The sequence below is a fragment of the Hydractinia symbiolongicarpus genome, chromosome 3, assembly GCF_029227915.1.
Source record: "Hydractinia symbiolongicarpus strain clone_291-10 chromosome 3, HSymV2.1, whole genome shotgun sequence".
Taxonomy (NCBI): Eukaryota; Metazoa; Cnidaria; class Hydrozoa; order Anthoathecata; family Hydractiniidae; genus Hydractinia; species Hydractinia symbiolongicarpus.
The window spans coordinates 15456469-15478937 of NC_079877.1; the positions used below are offsets into that span (position 1 = coordinate 15456469).

The 22469-nt window shown below is 34.3% G+C and overlaps 1 protein-coding gene across 3 annotated transcripts in view; it reads left to right on the forward strand.

Moving 5' to 3' along the window:
- Positions 1–14506, forward strand: part of LOC130635934 (uncharacterized) — an 86036-nt gene extending 71530 nt beyond the window's left edge. For all 3 annotated transcript variants that reach the window (XM_057445464.1, XM_057445465.1, XM_057445466.1), the window contains 4 exons: positions 8333–8629; positions 8702–9028; positions 9484–9585; positions 13841–14506. In XM_057445464.1, coding sequence (XP_057301447.1) covers positions 8333–8629; positions 8702–9028; positions 9484–9585; positions 13841–14067 — 953 coding nt within the window. In that variant the 3' untranslated portion in view covers positions 14068–14506. The remainder of the gene's footprint in view (positions 1–8332; positions 8630–8701; positions 9029–9483; positions 9586–13840) is intronic.
- Positions 14507–22469: the final 7963 nt, after the last annotated feature.

A 22469-nucleotide genomic window follows, 5' to 3' on the forward strand; every position in this document is an offset into this window, starting at 1 on the left:
ATTGAATTTCACAACACCGTTGTTGTTTGTTCACGAATTATGTACACCTATAAAGAGCACAATTCAACCTCGTATGCAAAGCATAGTTCAGGTGACATTTTCATTTGCCACTGTGTTGCAGTAACGAAAGTGATCGGATGGGACGAATGTAATTTCCATCAGCAGTTTTCAGTTCTGCAACCCTGTTGATGCCATCGTTGCCAGGAAAGATTTTCGCAATCCGTCCTAGCGGCTAATTATTTTTCAAGACGTTCTGGTCTCTAACTATCACCAGCTCTCCTTTCTTAATTTGATCGTCATTTGTATGCCATTTAGCACGTCTTGACAAAGAAGACGGGTATTCCTTTCTCCATCTATTCCAAAACATATTTGAAGCAGCCTGTACGGCTCTCCACCTTGTTACTATCGTCGCGGTCTGTAAATACAGCCGGTTTTAATTAGTTTTTGTATGTATTTATTAAAAACTACTGTAAATTATATATCCGACTTTGAATAAATTAAACAACAACAACAACAGAATCTACAGGTGAATTTTGCGACACTCTCCGAATGAAAAAATGATTTGGCGTGAGTGCGTGATAGTCATATGCGTCACTGCTGAGAGAAGTCAATGGCCGACTGTTGATGGTTGTTTCTACTTCAGTCAAAAATGTTACGTAACTCTTCTTCAGTGAAAACACGATCTCGAACTATCGCTTTCAACGCTCGTTTAGTGATTTTTACCATAGGTTCTATCGCTCCACGATCCATGGTGGAATTAGTGGATTGAATATCCATTCGATACTACTCTTTGTTAACTCTTTTCGCAGTTTTTCTCATTCAAATTCGTTACCAGTTCCCTCAGTTCACGGTCTACGCCGACGAAGTTGGTTCCGTTGTCGCTCGTGATTGTTTCGAGGTTTCCTCTTCTTGAGATGAACCGTCGAACTGCAAGAATGAAACTATCTGTTGATAAATCTCCAGCTAGCTTGATAAGAACGGCACGTGACGTCATGCAGGTAAACAATGCTCCATACCTTTTCACGGTTCCAGACGAAGCTCTTGTCCTCTTATTTCTCTTGACAATCATCGCACCAAAGTAATCACTCCTGATCTATTAAATGGTGTTTGACCTACAACTAGACGATCGATTGGTAGATCTCCCATAAGTTGTGACATTGATTTGACTTTCTGTGATTCGCATTATGTACATGCATTTATCAAATTCTTCACAAAGGAATCCAGTCGAAATCAAAATGTTTTGTCTTGATAGTGCTAGTGTGGCGTTTTGTCTAACATGGACGTTTGTATGAGGAATGTTTTGAATTATGAGTCGTGCAATCTGGTGATTCAGCGAGATTATCACTTGGTGTTTCGACTCAAATGGTATATCGATTAAACCAATTCTTCCTCCAACACGAATCAAATTGTTCTGCATCACTGGTCTCAAAGCTACAAGATGTGATCTTTTTGGTATTTCCTTGTGTGATTGTAGGTTTTCGAATTCTGATGGGAAGGATTTTCGTTGTGTGATTTTATACAACTGCAACTTTGTTGCTTCAATTTCATCAACGGTCAGGTAATCAAATTTTTCGTGTATATGTATTTCGTGTCGTGTATATCTTGTAGCATTTTCTGCTGGGTTCAGAGTTCCTGGTAAAAAACGCCACAAATTGACGTCAGTCGTAGTACGGATTTCGTTGATGCGATTCATAACGAATACTGGAAATTTTCGGTTTTCATTCAAGATATATTTAAGAACTATTTGTGAATCTGTGCAAAATTTGGTACGTCCGTGGAAAGACTACTCACTATTGATTCTCTCATCCTTGTAGCCAAAACAGCAACTTGTAATTCTAATTTTGGTATTGTGAGAGATTTTGGATTCAACGGGGCGACTCTTGATTTTCCAATCACGAATGTTACATTGAAGGTATGCGTTTCCTGAATATATAGATATGCTACAGCACCATATGTATTGATTAAATCGTCAAAAAATATGTAGTTGAATGAACTGATTATTGGATTGTAGTGTGAGCTATCGAAGAATGTTGATCGATGTTAGTTTCTCCGGTTCACTTCTCCAACTCAACTACCTTGTTCTTAGTACGGTTGGTATTTCTTCATCCTAGTCTACTTTGGATTTCCACAAAGATTGGATAATAAGTTTTCCTTCTAAAATAAATGGTGTTAAGATGCCAAGTGGGTCAAATATTGAACTTGTTAAACTTAATAAACCTCTTTTCGTTTCAGGTGATGGTTTGCTGACAACTTTGAATGTGAAATAGTCAGTATTCGGATTTCATAACATACTAAGTACTCTTTCGGTCAGTAATTTTTTTAAATCTAGGTTGACGTTGATTAAAGGTTCGGTATTTGGAAAACACTTAAGAATTTCACAAGAATTTGATAGCCATTTTGTTAAACGAAATCCACAACTTTTCAATGGTTCTGTCACAGTTTTTGGCTTCGTTTACCGATTTCATGGAATTCAAATAATCATCCATGTAAAGCTTTTTCGTGATAGCGTCTACTATTTCGCGATCGTGATTGATGCTAGTTTGTCGAAGAGCGTAATTTGCGCAACAAGGTGAGTCTACTTACCCTAATAAATGTACTTGCATGACGAAATCATCATTATATTTGCCGTTCTTTTCTTTCCAAACGAAACGAAGAGCGTCTTGTTATATCCTTGATACTTTGACTTGGTACGGAATGTGGGTAATACAGATATTAGGTGTTACTTTGCTGCTGCGTCAAAAACTACAAGAACTTTTCCGAGCTTGTTAGGATGGACAATGGTGATTGTGATATCGGATGTTTGGTCCTGGACTTGTAACCTGTAATTTTCGGCTAAAATTGATTACTTGCTCAATTTTCTTTCGTTAGATTTTAGACGTTGGACTGCTAATTCCCTGTAGTAAGTTAATTTTGTTTTCTCATCTTTCACCGTCTTTCATTTTCGTGGTCAATTTAAGTATGTGTAGGTTTGAATGGAGTGGAGGATTTGTTCCATATGACTTGATTTCCCAAAATCTTTTTACTGCATGATTGAGATCATCCGTATGAGTTTCTAATCGATTAATATTGGTAAGTATGTTTCTAATCTTCCCACCAAATACGATCCAAGGAAGTTACGTTTTAACAGCTACTGGTTCGTTGTGTTTTCCTACTCGATAATCATGTTAAATATGAATTGATGGTGTATCGATTCTAATAAGTACTGTTACTCTGTCGACGTTTTTGGTTGGTATATCGATGTGTTGCAAATAAGCATAGCTTTCTTTCAAATCTGTGATTTTTATGTTTTTTTAGTAGAAGTGTTAAGATCTGGTACAACCCATGCTTCTTCGATTTTGATTTCTTCTTTCAAATTGGTAGGGTGAACATTAAATGAAATAATTTTTGATTGCAACGTCTCTAAATTGAATAGGATCGTGGATACTCTCAACAGTTGCTCCTTCCCGCCTAATCCGAGTTTCTGCGCTGTTTCTTCGCAAATTAAGCTGCTATCTGATCCACTATCTGTGATAGCGTTGATTGTTACTGACTTGTTGTTATGAGTTACGATAACCGGAATAACTTGAAGATAGGTGTCAGTTGTTTTCATTCTTTAAAACTTCATTTTCATTTTGTTGTGTCGGTCCTAAATGCAGCAGGGTGTGGTGACGTTTTCCACATATATCTTCTCGACACCTTTTCTTAGATTTACATTCTTTTATTTTATGAAAAGGGAAAAGACAGTTGAAGCAAACTCCTTTTCCTAAAACAAACTTCCTACTGATCTGCCTCCGGTTTCAGTTTGAATTATCTGCACTTAAAAACAAAATGATTTTCTGAACAAAACCAACACTTTGTACTGCGTTCTGCCTTTCCATTTTTAATTATCTCCTGTTCCTGATCTGCGAATAAATTTGCTAATGGATTGAATCGCTCTAACAACTGAAAACTCAATCATATCTCAATGTCAAAAAAATTAATGTTTTTCTCACCCGTTATCTTGTCTTTCGAAAATATGTAGAACTGATTGCCGAAGTGGTAAGGTAATCTAGCTACAGCCATTGCTAGATTCTCAGTTGAATTAATAGCAAATTTGTAGACTATATAGATTAGCCAAGTATTATTAGAATTAAGAAGCTACAGATACCGACGGAGAGATGTCTTGACGCGAGGTAGTTGGGGAAGATCAAGAACCTTTTTTAATTTAAAGTAAGATACAACAACAGGATTGCCGCAGTCACGTTTCAATGTTTGTAATGCAGATGCGTAAAATATGCCACTTGCACCAATCGATAACACCGTCTTTTTCGTCTAATACACGTCTCCATCCTTGTGTTATCTTCAATGGAAAACTTCAAGTGTACTCTAGATTTAAAATTTTTACCAAACTCTTGGACAATTTATTAGGCGAGCCATCGAACCGAAATAGATTAATAACTGGTGGATTACTTGATTCATACTTCCATCGAAGTACTCTAGCGGTAGTTATCCCACTTTTGTCTTCTAAAATGGTTTCTTGTCCCTCAATAAGATCGTCAATAAGTTTATGAATCGGCTGATTACAAGATTTATGGATATTTTTTGGATTATTAAAGACATTGTTTTCGACATCTTTTAGTTCTGAACGGTTCGTTTGAGATTTATCGTGATTAAAACAATTCAAGTTCTTTAGTCTGATCTTTATATGGATGTTGATTGACTAATGAAGATCTATCAGGCGGTACATCATTGGTGTTGAAGAAGTGACGGCTTTTTGTTGAATGGTTTGATGAAAATGAACAATGTGGTTTAGGAAGATATTTAAGAATATATGTAAAAGAAAATAATTTCTTTATTGCAAGTTCTGCTTTTTGAGTTACGTTTCGTTAGGGCGGGTTTTTACTCAAACGAATGCGGTTGAATCGATCGAATCGATGGTACTAAAAATAAAACATTGCAAAATCTTTGTCGATCGACGTTGACCTTGCGGTCAAATTAGATCGAATTCAAAGTAGGAATGCTTTTTACTATTTGGTCGATCGATTGAAATTTATCCAATGAGATTGATTTATACCCATGATATGTTAACACTCTGACGAAGAAATGACTATTTATTGAGAAGCGGGAAGAAGATAAGACTGGCTGAAAACATTGTAAACAAACGAAGATTATATTGCATATTTGATGCAGCAACAGCAGACACTATTTAACACGAGCAACCGTTAAAAGATGGAAATGCATCACCAATAAGTGATTATTCGCAAATAAATTTTGAGGGATTTAGATAAACAAACTATAGACAAATGTGTAGACGAGTTCAGACGAGTATAGACGAATCACAGACAAGTACAGACAAACTACAGACAAGTGCAGACGAGATACAGACGAGTACAGATAATCACAGACAAATCGCAGACAAGTAACAAATCTCAGACGAGTCGATATACTTTTCTGTCTTTAAAAATGAAACTTCATATAAAGAAAAGTGACTTTCCTCACTGTTTCTTTAAAATTTTAAAATAATACAGTTTTCCCGAATTTCTCATAAATGTTAGGATGCTACATCATTGTTAAAAACAGGAAAAGTAAAAAGTGCAGAAAGAACGTTCGATTCACCTTTTCGTTCGATGTATTATTCGATTTGTGTCATATATATAAAACCAGAAACAGTTCTGTGAGCACGTGTGAGCGTCATGTGAGCGCGTGTGAGCGTCATGTGATTGCGTGTGTAAAGTTTTATAATTTATTTCGATTTACACAGATTTTATAATTGTTTTTGGCTACTTAAATATTTGCAGGTTTCAATTTTAATTATAATTACATACATGGATGAAATATGGAAACGCAAAGATATTACTCCGAAAAAGTTTGATGAAACACCAAATAAAAAAATGCGCAAAGGCAGTGAAGTTTCGTCGTATGTTGAAAATATGTTGACATTATTTATTGTCCCAATTGATATTTATCGTAAATTCTCTATATAAAGCTCTTGTTAAAGCTTTGTATGATAAAGGGCTGTTTATTTTTGCACTACCATACCGGAAGTTTGACCTTACATTTGGAGAATGGAGCTATAAAACGAAGAACAAAAAATGGAACATATACGTTTATTCTTGCTGTACATCCCTACAATTCCTGATCTGATTGAATTATCAGGCAATGCGACTAATTCACCATCACATTAAAAAAGTGAGGAAGTTAATGAACAGGAATTGGCGACAGAATCTGTTTTATCTATTTGTACACATAACAATAAAAAACCGGAGATTCCAATATCTGCAGAAGAACTCGATATATCCACGGACAAGATACCCAAAGATACTTTAATAAAATTTTCCAGCAAGCTCTGGACATCCTGTCTGATGTAAAAAGGAATAACTACAGCTGGATCAGCTGATCCAAGAATGCGAACCGTAAAATGTTCAACTTCTACAACTCTACACATCATATCACCATCTTCTAGAAATCGTGATTTATTGGAATACAAATGAAAAACTCATACATGGTTCTTAATATGCGAAAATACAAAAGCTGTAGCCGTGAATGTGAACATGTGTTTCGCGTATTTCGTGCAGGTTAAAAAGAAAATCATGCAAAGTAAAGCACGAAGTGGTTTAACTGTTGCACTCGAAACGGATTTGACAACATCACAAACCGGCCTGAAGAAAGACCAGATAAAAACACCACGCAAGAATAGCACGCAAGAAACTAGTCAAGATGATCAACAAAAGCGATTCTTAGATTCACACATCAAATGGTATTCCACAAACGCCTCTGCATACAATAACTCAACAACTCCTACACCACAAGGCGCATTCACTAAAACCGCATCTAAGTTCACAATAAACAAATAATGTTAACAACTTTTCAAAACAACCAGTTAAATGTATTACTCTCCAGTCTTTCTCCAACAACCCTTCAGTATTTGCGTTCTCACAGCAGCAGTAATGCTGCCTTGTCTCAAATCATTAAAAACTATTTACACATCAACAATTGGTAAAGTGAAATGTCACCTTTTTTCTATGAATATGTTCTGCTACCCGAAAACATGTCGGTATGCTACGGGTGCCATAATAAATATAAAGTTGAATGCTGCACATTTCCAAACAACGTGATTGTGAAACACATGGTTAGGCGAATAACAGGGGTATCTCCTTCTGGACCTGTCACATTCACTAATGACTTCACCGCAACGTATTACCACTTAGATGTGCAACATATAGCTATAAAAAACATGCTATACTTCGGAAACCCGGTAGTGTACGTAGTTCAAACCTTATCGAAACAGCTGGCCGACAATATGGAATTTTGTCAACGATTGCAATGCTCAGGTGTTGTTGTTAAATTTATTTGAAAACTCGGTGTGTTTCAAAACGCTTTTTAGCTGAAACTTCCTTTTTTTGATGAAGATTGTGTTCATGTGTTTTGTTGTTTTTAGGCTACTTACTTTTATTCTATACTTATTCCATTAAGACAACTTTCGTTTAAGCGCAAAATCCTACTTTTAAGTCCTAGAAGGTGTAGAAAGACAAAAGAACTGGTCACGAGAAAAAGGGGCGCCTCTAAATATCACTAATACTAAATATCATCAGCATTTACAATGTTATACTCTTATTGTTGTTATCAAATGTTTCAGTATGTGAGTATAACTGACGATCAAAATTTTATATCCATTTTGTCCAAAACAACGGTTTATGATTTTAGAGAGGGCGTTGAATAATGAGGCGAGTTTATTGGAAAAAGAAAAAGATAGTTCACCTTTGAGACTTGTATATTGTTCCATGGTTGTCAATTCAATACCCGCATACATTTTACGCAATTCAACGTTACTGTTAAAACCTAAATAATAATTAAGGTACTACTGGTATACCCATGACTCTACACTAGTCGCCTGTGATTCGTCTGTACTCGTCTGTGATTCGTCTGTACTCGTCTGTGATTCGTCTGTACTCGTGTGTAAGTCGTCTGTAACTTGTCTGTACTCGTCTGTGATTCGTCTGTTATTCGTCTGTACTCGTCTACGCATTCGTCTGTAGTTTTAGAACAGATCCAATTGTAGAATAAGTTCGCGGATTTCAGTTTCTTAGGGCAATTCCTTGAAAAGTTTTAAAGGCAGCGTCACTATACAAAACGTTTGTAGGGAAATGGCTGAAAAAGGTTTGAGGAATATTTAGAAATATTTTGGTTTACTGGAAACCCGCCTGTAATGTGGTGCATGAGAATTATTTATGATTTAGTTTATGAATGAATTTTAGCCTGTAAACAGTAGAGTTTCATGGAATGTATCAAGCTTTAATATACAAAACAATATAGACAACAACTGTCTTATTTTCTATCTTACAATTTTTACAACTCTTCTTATTAATGTTCATAGGTATTCCAACCTTGTGTGGCAGAAACTTAGAATCAAGATACACGGTAAATGAAAATCGCACTTTGAGTCTTGTTCAAGTTATATGTGGACATCCTAAACCCGAAGTTGAATGGAAAGTGGGAGACGACAACTTCAGTAGATCATACAATTCATCTTACATGAATACTGCAATCAGACAGCACAAATATACATTTAGAACACGACCAATCACTCGCAATGATTGTGGACGAACCCTCATAGTCGTTGCCAATAACACCGTAGGAAGTATGAAAAGAAATGCAAAACTTGATGTTGAATGTAAGCACAAAATTTTATTTATGCTTGTATTTTTTTATGTTTATTAAATTCTGATGATTCTGTATTTCATAGTTGTACCTTCGCTGGTCTCTATGGTATCGTTGTCCAGATATAATAAAACCTGTGTTAGTGTCACTTGGGATGGAGAAGACACTGGGAAATGTGTTGTCAGCTATCATTTGCAGTTTGCTAGTAGAGAGACTATTTATAACTCTTCTAACAGATATTTTACACTATGCAATTCTTCAGATGTTGACACTGTTATTATTTGGGCATCATACAAGGGAAAGAATGGTTGGAAACTTGTCAGTAGGATTAGCACCACGACCTCGTCACCATATTTCACCTCGACGACTAATATTGCGACGACCAATGCAGGAAAAAGTGTACCGAGAACATGTAAATTAAATTGTAAATTTGTTCTTCTTATTAGACGCTTGTTTGTCAATGCGTGTAGCAATGACATCTTGGTTATAAATCAACTAAGGTCATTATAGAAATTTTCGAAATCTCCGAATTAAGGTAGATTTAAAAATATTAAAGTTTAGTAAATTAGGTATATTAAAAAAATTTACAATACATACGACAATTTAGTTAACTAAAATGGTGGTCTCTCTTTTTTAAGTAATTTTTAATTTAATAATACAGCCTGGTGATTGGATTGTAATCCCTAGGAATTTTCAAACGCTTAACAATTAATTTGATAAGGACGGAAATATTTATAAAAGCCCATGTTAAGTACGTTAAGAAATTAAAGAGTAATACCCATACTAGCTAAAAATACTTATCATGTCTAAAAGATTTATTAACATGGGTAATTATTTCTCGGTTTTCATTAGTTATTTTCCTTTTAGGTGACTGTCAATCCACCAGTAACGTTATCATTGCGATCGTCGTCACATTAGCTATCACACTGATTTTAATTACAATTATTTTTATAATTTTTAAACATAAAGGTAAGCATTTGTGGTCGCTTGTTTAAAAAGGGAACCAACGTAAAAGTTCTCTAAAAAGTTGGAAATGTATCGTTTATAAATATTTCCTTAAAATATTTATACCAGGACCTAGAATCTGAAAATTGATAGGGGTATAGAATTTAATATTTCGAAATATACATTAAAGTTTCGACAGTCAATTGACTCATAGAAAATATAGACACAAGCATTTCTTCTGCTGACAGAGAACAACGGGATTAGACAAATAAAATTATGTATATCAGCGAATTTTTTACAGAACATCTGAGACTGCAAAATGGAGAAAAGTAAATAAATAAATTAAAATCTTTATGTCAGGAGAATAAATAATAACAGCTTAACCCTATTTGGTCCGGGGGGGGGGGGCGGATTCCGCCCCCCCCCTGACGGTTTTTTTTAATAACTCCTGATTGCTTTGTTATGTGGCTATGATACTAACTGATTTTCAACATTTATCTATTAGTCGCCTGCATGCTATATTTTTAGGACCCATACCTTTCAGAGGCTTTGATATTGGCCATTACTCGAAACTACCCCTAAGAATCTCTATGAAATCCTTATAATGAGGAAAATATAATAACTCATCTTAGGATTATCTTTAGAACTTAAAACTTGCAACACAACTTTGTTTCATCAAGAAGAATTATTTTAAATAATTTGGACACGTAACGATTCCGATTTCCTGATTTTGTCGGATTTTACCCGAAAATCTGAAAAAAACGGATTTTCGGACAATTTTTGGCAATTTTTTATCCGATCCATTTAAAAACCGGAAGATATGTTAAATAAAATTTATTTAGCTTTCGGAAACTTCAAACAGAATGTAAAAATTCGCTCTAGAACAAAAGTAATTATACTTTAAGCAGATAGTGGCATTTTTAACAATTTTCAGACTTCTAATGACGTCACAGAAAATGTGCTGACGCAAGCAAAAATTTATTGCCGCTATTTTGTTCCTTTTGTGACGTACTATAAGTGTGCCAAGTTTGATTCAATTTTAACAATCCTATGAAAAGTTATTAAGGGGAGGCGGAATCCGCCCCCCCCCGGTCATAGTATGTTCGAAAAACCCCGGACCGAATAGGGTTAATTCATCACGGCCAGTTCATTAATTCGTACAGTTTAATTAAACTAAGCGTATCAAATATCAACGATACTTGTTTAAGTTTTATGAAAAATAACTGTACAAAGGAGGGAGAAAAGTGGGATTTCAACTAGCACAGACGAAAAGGAACAAAATGTAATTAAAGTTTCCCGAAGACCTCATGACTATTTGTGAGCAGTAACGGGCGTTGGACTTAAATAAAAACAGTTGTTTATAAGAAAAGTCACCGAAATAGGTTAATAAAAAAGAGGATAAATGTTGCGTAGTAATGTTGGATTTCAGTACAAGTGCAGTATTTTAATAATATAGCCGGGGACCCCGGCGTCGCACGGTAGGGTAAGCCACAAGTAAATGGGTTACCAAGCTTTTAAAAATCCTGTGGCGCAATTAATAAGAACCGTAAACTGTGCCTCACATTCAGGTGGAGCGCTCTAGTACAGGTACACATATGTCGGTCAAAGTTCAAAAGTGAATGTTACCCTGGGCAGCACGCTTAGTACAGGTAAACAGTGTTGCGCATTCATGTAGGTACAATACCTTTTTCCAAAAAAACTTTATCACAACTTTGGTTTAACATAAACACAGAAAACAGCCTGTCGTTAACACTGGACTAAGCGCTTAGTTGCACGTGTTTATGCCTAATACGCTTTTAGCACAGTTTATAACCCGTAGTTACCCCATCATAGCAAAAATAATTAGTCAATGTTATTTCATTTTGCAGAATAAGTTGCAAAAACGTTAACAAATTAATCATGACACAGGATTGTTGAAACGCAGAGTTAAAGGTTCCCTCCCGCGAAAAAATAAAGATAAGTAAATATGAAAGATCTTTGTAAGTTCTCTAGAAATCTTTTTTTTTTTTGAAAAATCGTAATTTGTTCTCGAGATATTTGTCTTAAAAGTTGCGCTAAATATGTGAAATTGTGATGTCATGAGTTAACATTGAGCATAATTATCGTAACTAAATATTGAAATTTATGTAAAATGTCCAAAACGCGTCAAAGTGACGGCCAGAAAACATTTTTAACTCTATATGGCTTGTCAAAAATCTTAAGTATCACACTTTGCAAAGCATACTCATGACATCATGCATAATTAGTGAATTTTCTTACTCCAAATTCTAAAGAACCAATCAAGAATTTTAGAAAATATATTCAAATTGCTAGACAATCTTTCAAGCTCGTTCATATGCAATTAGTTTTATTTTTCGCGGGAAGTAACCTCTAAGTCACAAGTAACTGTGTTACCCAGCGTTGAACACCAGAATGAGTGATTAATAATAACCGTCAACTGTGCCACACATTCAGGTAAAGTGCTTTAGTACAGGCATATAGTATGTAGTAAATTGAGTAAAGTGTGCACAATTCATGGTGTTTCCGGTGTAATAATATTTTTAAAAATTCCACATTTTAGGCTGAAATCAAAACACAGATTGCAATTCGTTGTCACCCCGTCATAGCATAAACAGCTGCCCAAACTTTTTTATTTTTCGGATAATCTTCCTGGTGAAAGTTCAAAAGAAATGTTACTCCCAGCTGAGTGCTTAGTACAGGTGAACAATGTGACACATCAAAATAGGTGTAATAGCCTTTTCCGAAAAATATGTTATTGCAACTTCGGTTAAACAGAAACACGGGAAACAGCCCTTGTAGACATTGGACTTGGCTCTTAGTACAGGTAAACCGTGTCGCACATGAGTGTAGGCGTAACATCATTTTTAAAAAACCTTTATCGGGACTTCGGTTCAAAAAAATCCAGGAAACCGCCTGTCGTTATCCTGTTAAGTTAGAAAAAATAGTCAGCAAATTTATTTTGCAGCATAAGTTTTCATAACAGTAATAAAAGTGGTGGCTGCGTAACTGCCTGCATTTATTTTTAGAATAAGAATTAAGAATTGTGTTGCAGTCAAACGGTGCATATGGCTACTTTCACTTTTTATCTAGAGGAAGCTAAGGAGCTAGCTATAAATAAATAATATGGACTAGGATAAAAAGCTGTTATACCAAGCTGAAAAGTAATAACTAAGGGTCGCTAGCTAGCTAGCCAGGTGGCTGTAGAATGATCCGTAAAAATCTTCGTTCCTAGCCGAAAATCCTAAAAATGGTGCGTTTAAGATTTATACATGGCTAAAAAACGTGACACTATATTTACAACATGTTGAAAACAATATTACAAAATAAAAAGATTTAAGAACACAAAAAAGGACAAACAGACCTTCAAACCAAGCACTGGCCACGACCACTTTGAAAACCAAAATGATAAGATTTTCAATAAAATTTTCTATTAAACAACCCCCTGGTTTTTAAAAATTGCGGAAAGATCAAAGGGATGTTGGTAGCCATTTTCCGTGATAGACAGACGCACACGAATATTATAATTTTTATTTTTTATAATTATTATTTTTTGTCTTTCTGACCATTTAAACCTTGTCTAATCGTTATCGAAGTAATAATTGTTCTACGACTTTAACCGGTAGAACTTTTGAAATGGGCTTCTCTTTTTGTCGCCGTTTTTCTTATCGAGACTAGTGAAGCACGGAAGGGTACCAGTCTAGTGTAGCGGTACGTAAATCATTAGATTTTGAAAACTACCCCGTTGAACCTTGTTCCTCCAAGGTTGAAAGGTACAAAAGGTACAAAAACCAATTATTTTTGCAAATAAATCATTTTGAATTATTATAATGTGCTCAGTTGGTTTCGCCAGTTTCGCCTAGCTACAACGGTCGTTTATTAATTTTTTTGTGATCTGTAATTTTATGAATTTGTATTTGCTTACAAGGACAAGCTAAAATTCTTTTTAAAAACCGAGATAAATCAAAAATAGTTGTTTTTATTTATTTTTACGTTTCATCTAGTTTTCAAAAAAGCGGTGTTTGCAAACTTGAACTCATTTTTCTACTTTCATATTTTTCTTTTGTCTTTTGCTGTGTCAGTTGAAAGTAATTAATTATTAATAACGTGATCACTTTTTCTGCACAATTGGAATACTCCCCCGTAGAGGACTGTTATAAATCAGTAGAACGTCCTGCCGAAACGGCTGGTTTATTACGAGTAAAGGAAGGAAAATTTGATTTCTCTTAGGACAGCAAAGTCTTATAGTGTTTTAATATTAAACGATTTTTTCTTTATTCAGGTTATATTACTGTCAGCATAAACCAGAAGAGACGACCACAAAGCAATGAAAATGGAAGTGACGATTATGAGGAAACAGGGGCAACGACATCTCATTATGCGGATATCAACACCAAAGCTGTGAAACCCAGCATATATGCAGATTTGACAACGACAGCTGACCATTCAAAGCAGTATGCTGAAATTGAGTTGCATAAACAGGACACATACTCCAATATCAGGGACTGAAAATAACCAATTATCGGATATCATCTACACAAGCTCTTCATCTTCATAAACTTGGTCTGTGAAAATGTATTTTTACCACCATCTAAGGGTATTAATTTTTGAATTAGACAATTTAATAAAATACGTCTGCTCTAATTGGTATTGGTTTACATTGCATTAAAAGAAAATTTATATTGATTGCAATAGTCATTTTTAAAATTTAGCTTTTATAATATACCACAGGTGTAGGTAAAATCCTCATATGGGAGTTCTTAAATTTAGAAAACCTGTTGCAACCATTTATTTCATTTCTGTATCCAAACCTCCTCATGAAAATGAGACATGGGATGGTATACACGAAAATGAAGTCTTTTAACTACGATGAGAACTGCCTTGTATCGGTCTTCCTGAAGTAGAATACAATTCAAATATTTTGCATATGGCAAACTTTTCTTTCTAAGACATCTACAAAACTCCGGTTACTTATATTTAAAACTAAAGAAAAATTACAATAAAAAAAGTCAATTATTTGTGTTTTAACGCGGTAAAGGCCGAGAGAGGCATTATGGCCCCTACCTCTTTTATTTAGAACGACTGAGAGCGTAAACCTTGGTCAGTGGAACGGTTCATCCTATTCCAATAATAATTGCAAAAAATCATCACTTTCAATAGCTATGACGTGATAATTCAAATACTGTACTTTTCCCAAAAGTTCAATCTGAGTAGTTATAGAGATGGGGGTACGATAAACCAAACTTTCCTCGAACACCCCATCTCTATATCTACTTGTACACGCAATGGTAACAATTGTTGTTTGCATGCACTCTGGAATGCAATGTAAACTGATGATGGTAAGGAGCTGAGCAGGCTCGGGAAGTCATCCCAAACGCCTACAAGATCAAGCATTTTAGGTAATACAGGTCCAGCATTAGATTACCAACAAGTGCTTTTAAACAACTTTGAAAACATTATTAATAGACATATGGATATAGCAGAAGACATTAAAAGATTCCAGGATACATTACAATATGCTAGAAGTAAAGTAGATTATGTTGTTGGTGATAACGTGTATATGTTACCAAGTGATACGAACCTTAGAATTGGGAAAGTGAATAACTATAATAATGAAATCCTAGTATCAAAATCAGACTTTGGTTTGGGTACTTATCCTACAATTTGAAAGAAGAAGACTACTGATAAAACAAAATCAGAAGTACCGACAGATGAAATAACTCATGAGGAGGAGAAAATAGCTGTAATTTTAACTATAACTACTGTGTTTTCAATATTGTAGTATATTTTTTAGATAGACTATCCTCTTTTTCTTGTCATAAAGTATGTATAGATTAACACACCTATACCTGTAATAAGAGCCCATATATTTTGTGATAGCCATCCAATGGCATCCTTTCCTCTATTTAGTATCTATGCGACCACGGATCCCATTATACCTGGTAGTGCAGCTGCTTCTTTTCCCGCTAATTTACCAAGTAGGGCAGCGAGTGCTTTCAACTTGTTCTTTATCCATTCCTTGGCACGTACTTTGCCACTTCCTCCACCACCACCTCCACCACTGGCTGTTGCTTCTGCTGCTGCTGATCCACCATCAGTTAATGCTTCAACGAGGAAACCAATAGTCATACCAAAGGCTGTCACAATTGATACTATTGTTACGCCTTGTTCACGGAATAGGTTTTAAATCCTTTCGCCTAGTGTACCGGTTACCTTATTTACAAAATGTGAAAGTGACTGTTTAATTTGTTGTATTTGATTTAAATATTCATCTGTTAACTTACTTAGATCCTCATTACTTTTCCTAAGATCTTCATTCTCTTTATCCATTCTATCTTTAACTTCCTGTTTCTGTTCCTCGGTATAGCTCTCATCATTTTCCATTACATTAAGCTTTATGTACTGCTTCTTTTGCCTATTTTTGGTTTCCTTTATTCTATCATATAGAGCTTTAATTCTATCTATGAGTTTCTTAAATGCACTATTTCTTGATTTCAAATCCTTAATTATTAGAGATGTATTTTCATTACCGGAGGATATATATTCACCACCAAAGGATGAGTCTATAGTATGTGTAAAATCATCTACTCCTTTCGCTACCTCTTCTACTTTTGTAATATCATCCATTTCCAAATCAAAGCCTTTATTATCATGGCCTGATTCCAATTTTTTTAAATCTCCCTGTAGTTCAGTAGCCTTCTTACTTCTTATATCTTTTACTTATGCCGATATAGATGAATTTGGATCAAAAACAATATCCCTAAGAAAGTTTTTACCAAACAACTCACCGTATTTTTTAGGTGATCTCCATTTACCTCCATCTGTTAATAATTTATTTTCTTTACCACCTTTACTCTTGGATGAAATCGCATCTTCATCATTCAAGAAAATCCTCTCATACAATATTTCAGCAGCATTTTTCAATTTAACTGCTACTTTCCTATCATTTTTTAATTTTTTATATTCTCCCCTCAGTATATTTACTATATCTTTAGTTGCCTTAACCTTTTCATTTATTTGATTTAACGATTTCAATATATCTTTTTTATCATTTATTACCCATTTTGCTCGGCTTTTTTATTTATTTTATTTAATTCATCTAACCTACTATTTAATTCATTTTCCTTATGAATTGATTCATTAAGATCTATAAGGTTATAATCTTCACCGTCATCAATATCCCCATTAGATTCATCAACATCTGGAATTTCAGGTAATTCTGACATTGTATAATATATAAATAGAATATTTTATTTTACATAAAATATAATGAAACAAATCATATGCTTTGAATATAGTGGTAAAGATTGTTCAGACGCTGAAATAGTTAAACTATTGAATTGGTATAAATATTACCATAAGTTGTACATATACTACAAATGGAAATATAAACGGACTAAAAAACTAAAATTGGTTCTAAACATAGTTAGTATAACATTAATTGTTGTTGGTGGGATTGCTGGAACAATAACCGCAAATGGCATTATATTGGGAACTATAAGGGTGTTGGTGTCATCATACAGGGATATATGACGAAAACAAATATTACTTTATAAATTTGCATACACATCATACAATAAGGTTCTTACCTAAATACAATCGTTTTTAAATGGAATAGAATATGAGGATACTACATTTCTATCAGATTTGGTGATATTAGATGGTATTATTACTGACCTATGTCCACCAATCAATGGTATGAACAACAAGTATAAGAAGATTTTAATATTATAAGAATGGATAAGATTTATTACTCTGATACTGGATACTGGAGAGGTAGAAGTGCAATAAGTAAGTTGGCTAAAAAAGCTGGTGCAACCAATGAAGAAGCAGAAAAATAGCTACTAAAACAACCACTGTATCAAATATATCTACCAACACCAAAGTATGTCCCGAGATGCAATTCCTCATTTTCTATTTATGCTACACCCAATGATATTCACCAGGGAGATGTCTTGTATCTTCCACATAGTAAGTACAAAAGAAAAACATATAAGTATGCTCTCTGTGTTGTGGATGTAGCAAGTAGGTATAAATCAGCATATCAACTAACTAGTAAAAGCTCAAAAGAAACTGCTGAAGCCTTTGACTGGATATATGATAATACTAAACGATCTACTGATCCAATATGGTCGGTGGACGTATATATAATAAAAGATAGATACATTAAAAGTAAACAACCAACGTTATATTATTTGGATGGTGGTCCTAAGAGATCATTTGTTTCTGAAGAGCTTCAACCCATTTGGAAACCTTAGATTAGAATTGATCCTTCCATTTCCTTTTGCCTAGATTGTGTTTTTAATTGTGGAATTATTTTTGCATAATCATTCATACCCAGTGCTTGGAATATCTTTTTTAGTGTAAAGTAAAAGTTTAAAAAGCTCTCTTTCTTATTTGGTTTGTACTTATTGTATAGGCGACTTATGACAGTAAATAGATGTTGTGCTCGATTACGTTCCTCTATTGTTACAGTGGCGGATTTATGGTATGTCAAGCTAGTCGGGTCGACGTACTTGTGAATTTGGTGAATTTCTATAAAATTTCTACACATAATACACACATGCATGTATTATGTAGTTGAGAGCATATTCATCAATGATAAGGCGTAATACGTAAGAAGCTGCTTAATTATCCTGCGAGAAACATCGAATGTTGTTTTATTAGGGGGCACAAAATTTAGTTATTTGCTTTAATTTACTGTAAAAGTTATAGGGTATAACCCTTAATTTACACTCACTGTAATTCGAGTTACTTGTTGTATTAGCGGGTGAAAAATATAAATAATGGTAATATGTGACCGTAAAAAGCATAAGTCAAACCCCGTAATTTTAACACAAGTAAGTCGAATAAGGCGAGTATTTTCATTAAGGGGTAGTGGCTTGTGAAATACTGTTAAAAACCGTTAAAAACAAAAACAAATGATCCTTTCCTTCGTCGCACAATAGTTTTTGGCAACAAAAATAAAATAATAAACAACATATTTACTTTTGAAGATTTGTTATCAAGGCCATGAAACAGCAAAGAAATAAGAACTTGACAAAAATTGTACAACTACCCCCTGATAAATTTATTGCGAATGGCTTGTGAAGAGACTTCCATGCTGAACTGAATATAAAACTTTAAAGCCGTAGCATGTGTCGTGTTCGTACATAGTTTTTTTGTCAGCTTTTATTAAAGCTTGGCTCTTAGTTAAGTTGGATAAAGAAAGTTGTTGTGCTTGGCACTACGAATTTTCGAACTAAAAGCAGATGTAAAAGTGGAATAAGCTGCTCTTTTTAAATCAACGATTTTAGCTTAAAAGAATGGCTTACTTCACAAGACCTCGAAATATACTATTTTCTGGTGAACTTTGTTTATCGATGGATGATGTTTAGGTAGAAGTAGATTTTGTAATGCTTATGTGTTTTTAGCTAGTTGGAATGTAGATAAATTGTGCAGAAAAACTTTCATACTATTTTTGAACTAGAAAGATAAAAAATCACTGAGCTATAAAATTTTTGTTAGTTATATGAACACGGAAAATGCCTTAATGCCATAAAAAATGAAAATTATATTTATAAAATATAATTTTATGTTGTCTTTATAAATTTTATTCTGCTTTTTTTTCTCACACAGGCGGTACTCTTATTCGGCTGGTCACCAAAAATCTATTGAAATATGTTCTCCAGCGTAGAGTAAACAATGCAGTATCAAAAATTTGTAGTTCTCAAAAAAATGCCTCCTGGATAGAGGGTTAAAATAACCAAGATTTATTTTCAAGTCGTGAAAAAATTTTGACCTCAACACGGTGTGCAAACCGGTCACTATGAAACATGTCATTTTAAGTAAACCGGCTTAAATCTCAGTATAAAACTGGCTAATATATAGACCTGTCCCTGCTTGGTTTTTCTCATATTGGCTTTAATGTATTTTTAAAATGGGATTTTATGTGCTAAGTAAAAAATGCCCTTAAACGCCTCGCCTTCTTTTAACGCCCATTTCTTAGTGACTTTGCAAAAAAATGGACTAACTTGTTTAAATTCTTGTATCCGCCCATGTGTTAGATGTGGAAACGGTTGTTTCATTAATGTGAAATAAATGTAGAATATACTATTTTTGTAGGACATCAACTTGTTCTTCTTTAATAGTGATTCTAGTATAGGGATACTTAGTGGTATAGCATAATTATATAATGCATTGTATGTATTATTAATCTGATCCCGTAAAGTTTTTATCACAATATCGGATACATCTTGATCTTGCATGCACAGTAACTGTTTTAGGATAATAGTGAAATTCTCATCCCTCTTTTATATGCACTTCTTCCGAAAAGTGCAACTTTCAAAAACACTGTTTGAATTTATATAAACAGGAATATCACTAACTACACCACATTTTAGACAAACAAGTGTAGATGATGTTGTACTCTTAATCTTATCCAAATCACATGCACAATCTATAATTCTTTATCATCCTTATCATCAGTATCACCAAAATAATCATCCATATGATGCCCCATATAATCAAGTAAATCTTCATCACCTAATTCCAAAATTTCTCTATCCGTAAGTTTATTCATCTATACTATACATACATGTCATTTCTTTAAGTCTTAAACGCATTAGACATCAGATATAACCGAAAAATAACATCGCAAAAAGAAACATCCCATTTGGTGGTAAAATTGGTTTGTTAAAAGATGTGTATGTAACATATATAACCAGATGATTTTACGTTTTGCGCTGGTGCCCTACGAGACTTCGTCTCTACCCACTGCGAGCCGGAAAGGAGCCTCACTCATCGCTTCGCATTGACTTCCCAAGCCTGCTCGGCTCCTTACCATCATGAGTTTACATTGCATTCCAGAGTGCTTGCAAACAACAATTGTTACCATTGCGTATACAAGTAGATATAGAGATGGGGTGTTCGAGGAAAGTTTGGTTAACCAAACTGTCCTCGAACCCCCATCTCTATAAATACTATTTGCAAGACATACCAACTTTTCTTTACACGAAATATTAAATAAAACACTTTATACATGCCCAAATATTCAAATTATACATAAAAGTTTGAAAAAACATCATATATATGCATTATATCTATTTCATATGAAAGTATAAAATTGCAAGTAGAAATGTCTGTGCCCCGTCATTATGACTGATTTTTTTTCAAAAATGTTTTTATTTCTGTAATAATAGATAAAGGTTGTCAAAATTCACGAATTAGTATAGTATAAAACATTCTTAAAAGGCACAGCGCAGAATACCCTGATGGACATTATGCCCTCCATAAGAAAGGTATGAAAATGTCAGCATTACACTTGATCACTAAACTTAGCAGAATTTATTGTCGCACATAGGGCAAAATTTTGTACGAAATTTTTTTTCGCGTAAATTTTTTCTTACGAAGATTTCTTCCCTTAAGGTAGCTTGTTTTCCTTCAGCCTTTCATTTTATTTTTTCTAAATAAGAATTCCTATGAAATGCCTGTGTGGTTTTTGACGTGTAGCATAGTCTTTCCCTATCCCCTATATAATCGCATGTGACCTTTAGAAAATCAAGCAAAACATATTAACTTGCACACTTTCTTTTTTTAATAAAAATTATATAGCCGACTTATCAGTTTAGCTTTTTGGTTGTGTTTTTCCGGTTAATTTCACAATTCTTTTTACAATTCTCCTATTTTACCTCAGTTTCCCAATCCGCATTGCAACGTGGATTTAAATTTACTTTTTCAATTCCATTGTACCTCTAAAAATGCTTCTAGAATTGACCTGCAATTTTTATAGTACAAAAATTTTAAATAGTCGTTTTAAAGTAATCATAGTGTGAAAAAAAGATTCGGAAAAAAAATCTGATATTTTTAATAACGTAAAATACGTAACTGTCGATAAGGCTCTTGGAAAAATGCACTTAGGCAAAAGAGCAATGGAAATGACAAGAAGTTTTAGATTGTGCCTTAACCTAGCGTTTCGACGCCGGTCCCTCGGCTAGTATAATTTTAATAGCCAATTACCACTACTATAAAACCTATAATGAAATACGTAATAGAACTAGCTGGCTCCTTAGCTATTCTAAAATTTTACACGATATTCTTCCTGTTAATTTTACTCCCAAACATATAGCTAGCAAAAGTAATTGGACAAACAAGTCGTCTATGGTTGATCGGTACTTATACTAAAACGCTTCAAAGTCTGATCAGTACATAGAAGCAACTTTGACTGGGTCTGTCTAGTTCAATTTTAAGCCCTTACGAAAGAACATACCGTGTCGTGATACGTAGAAACAACCTTCATAGGACTTCTGTGCTATTAAGTATAATTACTAGGTCGAAACGGTCTAAGCTAAAACAGAACTGGACAACATTGGTTGATCGTAGTCGCGTCAGGACGTACAGAATCTGGTGAATACGCTGAGAATCGATATCAGGACTCGATTAATTCTCTTAGCGTGAGTTAGTAACATCTTTTTAATACGTTGCGTTGACAGTCAACAGAGGTAAGAACTGATAAATCATTTGCCAGACAAATATATGTCGCAACGTAAAACTGAAACCAGAGTCGATGGGCCTCATGATTGGCCAGACCCTCAATAAAATCCGCCTAGTCTTACGTAGTTAGTAAGAGTATCCTGGTGTGTAGTGTAAAATGTTTTGGAAATTCAAGAAAGTTTTTTTGGGAGGGGATTACCCCTGTGACCCTCTGTTCTTACGGGTTTGCCTTAAAAGCGAAAACTAAGATATTAAATGTCATAATACAAGTCTAGTTAGATAGATGGTGTTTAGGAAGAAGTATTAATCCTGTTCTGATAGCATCTTTCTATAATCTGTATGTACAATATAATAAGTAAATTAAAGTTCACTTCCATTATGTTTTGATAGTAATTTGATTTAATCTGCAGATTGTTTAACAAACTTTACAAAAACAAAAA